The 2563-nt window shown below is 40.1% G+C and overlaps 1 protein-coding gene across 1 annotated transcript; it reads left to right on the top strand.

The window, feature by feature from the left end:
• Nucleotides 1-404: 404 nt before the first annotated feature.
• LOC103374911 (tapasin-related protein-like) lies at nt 405-2101 on the top strand (the record flags this gene model as incomplete). Its single annotated transcript, XM_008305064.1, has 4 exons — nt 405-808; nt 908-1000; nt 1116-1135; nt 1266-2101. Coding segments are annotated over 4 exons (532 nt in total), but the record flags the coding sequence as incomplete, so codon positions are not given.
• Between the last annotated feature and the right edge of the window lie 462 nt (nt 2102-2563).

Here is a 2563-nt window from a genome sequence, read left to right as displayed (position 1 = left end):
TACTTTTTTTTTTTTTACAAAGACCACATTTTTTCTGATGCATCTCTTAAATCTAAGAAGCGGGTTCTCTGACAAAGATAAATGACATTGCACAGGGAATGGAACAATAGCGATATGTGCCATGTCTTGAAAACAATAAGAAAATTGTTTGATGAGCTTCACTTAAATGTATTTGATACAAACTGCCACAAAAGCACATGACAGAAATATCCATTGATGATGGAGCCTCTTTGCACCTGTTGGAAGGGGAGCTTTACTTCTGGAACAATGTGGAAGCTGAGACAAATGTCCACAACAACAAACAATCATGAATGTTTCTGAATTACAAATTTTGCTACATTTGTAACCAAAATTGTGCTCCTCTATAAATACCACCCTTGGGATTGAAATCATGATTTTCAAAGTTTCATTTCTTTTTTCCTCCTCCTCCTCCTCCTCCTCCTCCTCCTCCTCTCCTCAGAGCCTCCACGAGTCTCCCTCAACGTGGAGCCCCTTCTGTCCTTGCAGGAGGGGGACGAGCAGAAGGTCATTTGTGAGGCAGAGGGCTACTACCCTCTGGATGTGGAAATATCTTGGTATGAGCAGGACCCTGCAGCGTCGGGTCAGAGGGTTGGAGCTCCTCTGCCCAAAGTGCTGAAGAACATCCTGATGTCCAGCCACAAACTCAACAAGGACAACACCTACTCAGTCTCAGCTTTCTTCTACCTCCAGGCTTCACTCAGAGACTCGGGCAAACAGTTTAAATGCATTGTCTCTCATCAGTCTCTGAGAGTGCCTATCAAAAAGACCTTCATCCTGCATGTTAAAGGTGAGAGGAGATGGTGATTTACCTGTAGTACTGGGAGCTACCACTCAGTGGCAGCAAATGTACATGTGTCATCTTTCTCTTCTCTGTTTGTGTGCTCAGAGGTAAGCAACTGGATGTTTAACCTCTCTGTTGGCTTCTTGGTGATCACACTGTTCGTCATCCTGTGTATGATGCTGCGCTACCTGCACTCAGGTGAGTCTAGAAGCCCCGCATGGAATAAAAACCTGTGTGGGCTACTGCATTAATATCACTGTGACATGTGAGGTGTTATGTCCATGACAGTAATAAGTATTTGTTTTCTCCACAGAGAGAAAACGCTCACAGCAGGTAAGGAAATATATGTATATATATAAAACCTGTTTGTTCTGATTTAACAGTCAGCATCAATGCAAACTAATATTTCATCCTTGGTGTGTGCATCTGCATGTGTGTGTTTCTGTGTGTCTGTCTTGAGCAGAACAAACCGTACTGAGCAGCATCGGTGGCCTGAGAAGAACATCACAATCACCAGTGAAGGCAGACAATCTCCATCACTCCTCTCCCCTCATTTGTTGCTATTTCAGAATGTTGCAGATGTTTGATTTAGATTTTGTTTTGGTGAATTTGGGTTTCTGTGAAACTGAATATCTGTTTGTATGTTGCACTGATTTTTATTTAATTGTATGCATTGTAGTAGCTTGATATTGAAGTAAATGATTGAGCTCCTTGAAAAAGAGAAACCCATGCATTACAGATCTGGTGGTGAAGCTGCAATCCCAGTTTAAAGGTACCATATGGGGTTTGAACACTAGTAATGCAATGATGCAACCAACATGTGCACAGGCAACATGACACAGATTCCTGATCTACAGGTGGCCGTACTGCACCGAGAATCAGAGCAGTGAAAAAGAAAACTGCTGGGTAGCAAACATAGGTATAAAAACTGGAGGAATTAAAATGGGTTTAAGAATTGGCTTTTTTTTGTGCTTGTCAACATATTCAACAAGTTTGTTAGACGTCATGGACACACTGAGTGCGTTTATATCTGAATGTGTTATAAACATAACATAGTTTACCTACAAGAAAACTCCACATGGCACCTTTAATGACATATAACTGCAGCAAATCTAAAATGTCACAAAACTTGCTCTCTTATTGTTGAACTGTAAAATAATAATTTAAATACTTTGGAATAAATACTTAATATTGCCGTAGTTGTTCTGATTTCAGATGTTATTTTAATTTCAGGTGGTTTTTAGACTATCTTGGCAGAATTTGAGTGACTAATAAAAGGGCTATTTGGATTTAAAAATGTCTCATTTGTTGTCTGAAATGTCTTTTCCTCCTCTTTTAATTTCCAGGCAGATCTGAGCCCATGAACAAACTGTTAAGTGAAATGTTGGCCTTTAAGTATAAGATAAAAATCCCTCACGTTGACTCCAACTCACAAACTAAATGAAAGCTGTTTATCAGTTTCCTTTTGACATAAAAATACTCCTAAATCTAAAGAGTGGTCCAGGTGCAGCACCACTTTAAGTTGTTTTTCTCGCCAAGGTTCAAAGGTATTGTTATATTTGTGAAACTTTCTCTGCTGCAGAAACTCACGTATTAACAGAAATCAATGACACGCCGCCATTAACAGCAACAATAAATGACTAACTAACACAGACAATGGAAATCCATACCAAATAGAGATGTGCAGGTGTGCCAGGGTGGAGCAAACATGCAGCCAGTCAAGCCAAAATTGGCACGAGGGCTGAAAAAGACACGAAGTCT

This window comes from Stegastes partitus, unplaced genomic scaffold (genome assembly GCF_000690725.1).
Source record: "Stegastes partitus isolate 25-593 unplaced genomic scaffold, Stegastes_partitus-1.0.2 Scaffold2397, whole genome shotgun sequence".
NCBI lineage: Eukaryota > Metazoa > Chordata > Actinopteri > Pomacentridae > Stegastes > Stegastes partitus.
Note: the sequence above shows the minus strand (reverse complement) of the source record. Positions and strands in the feature narration are given on the sequence as shown.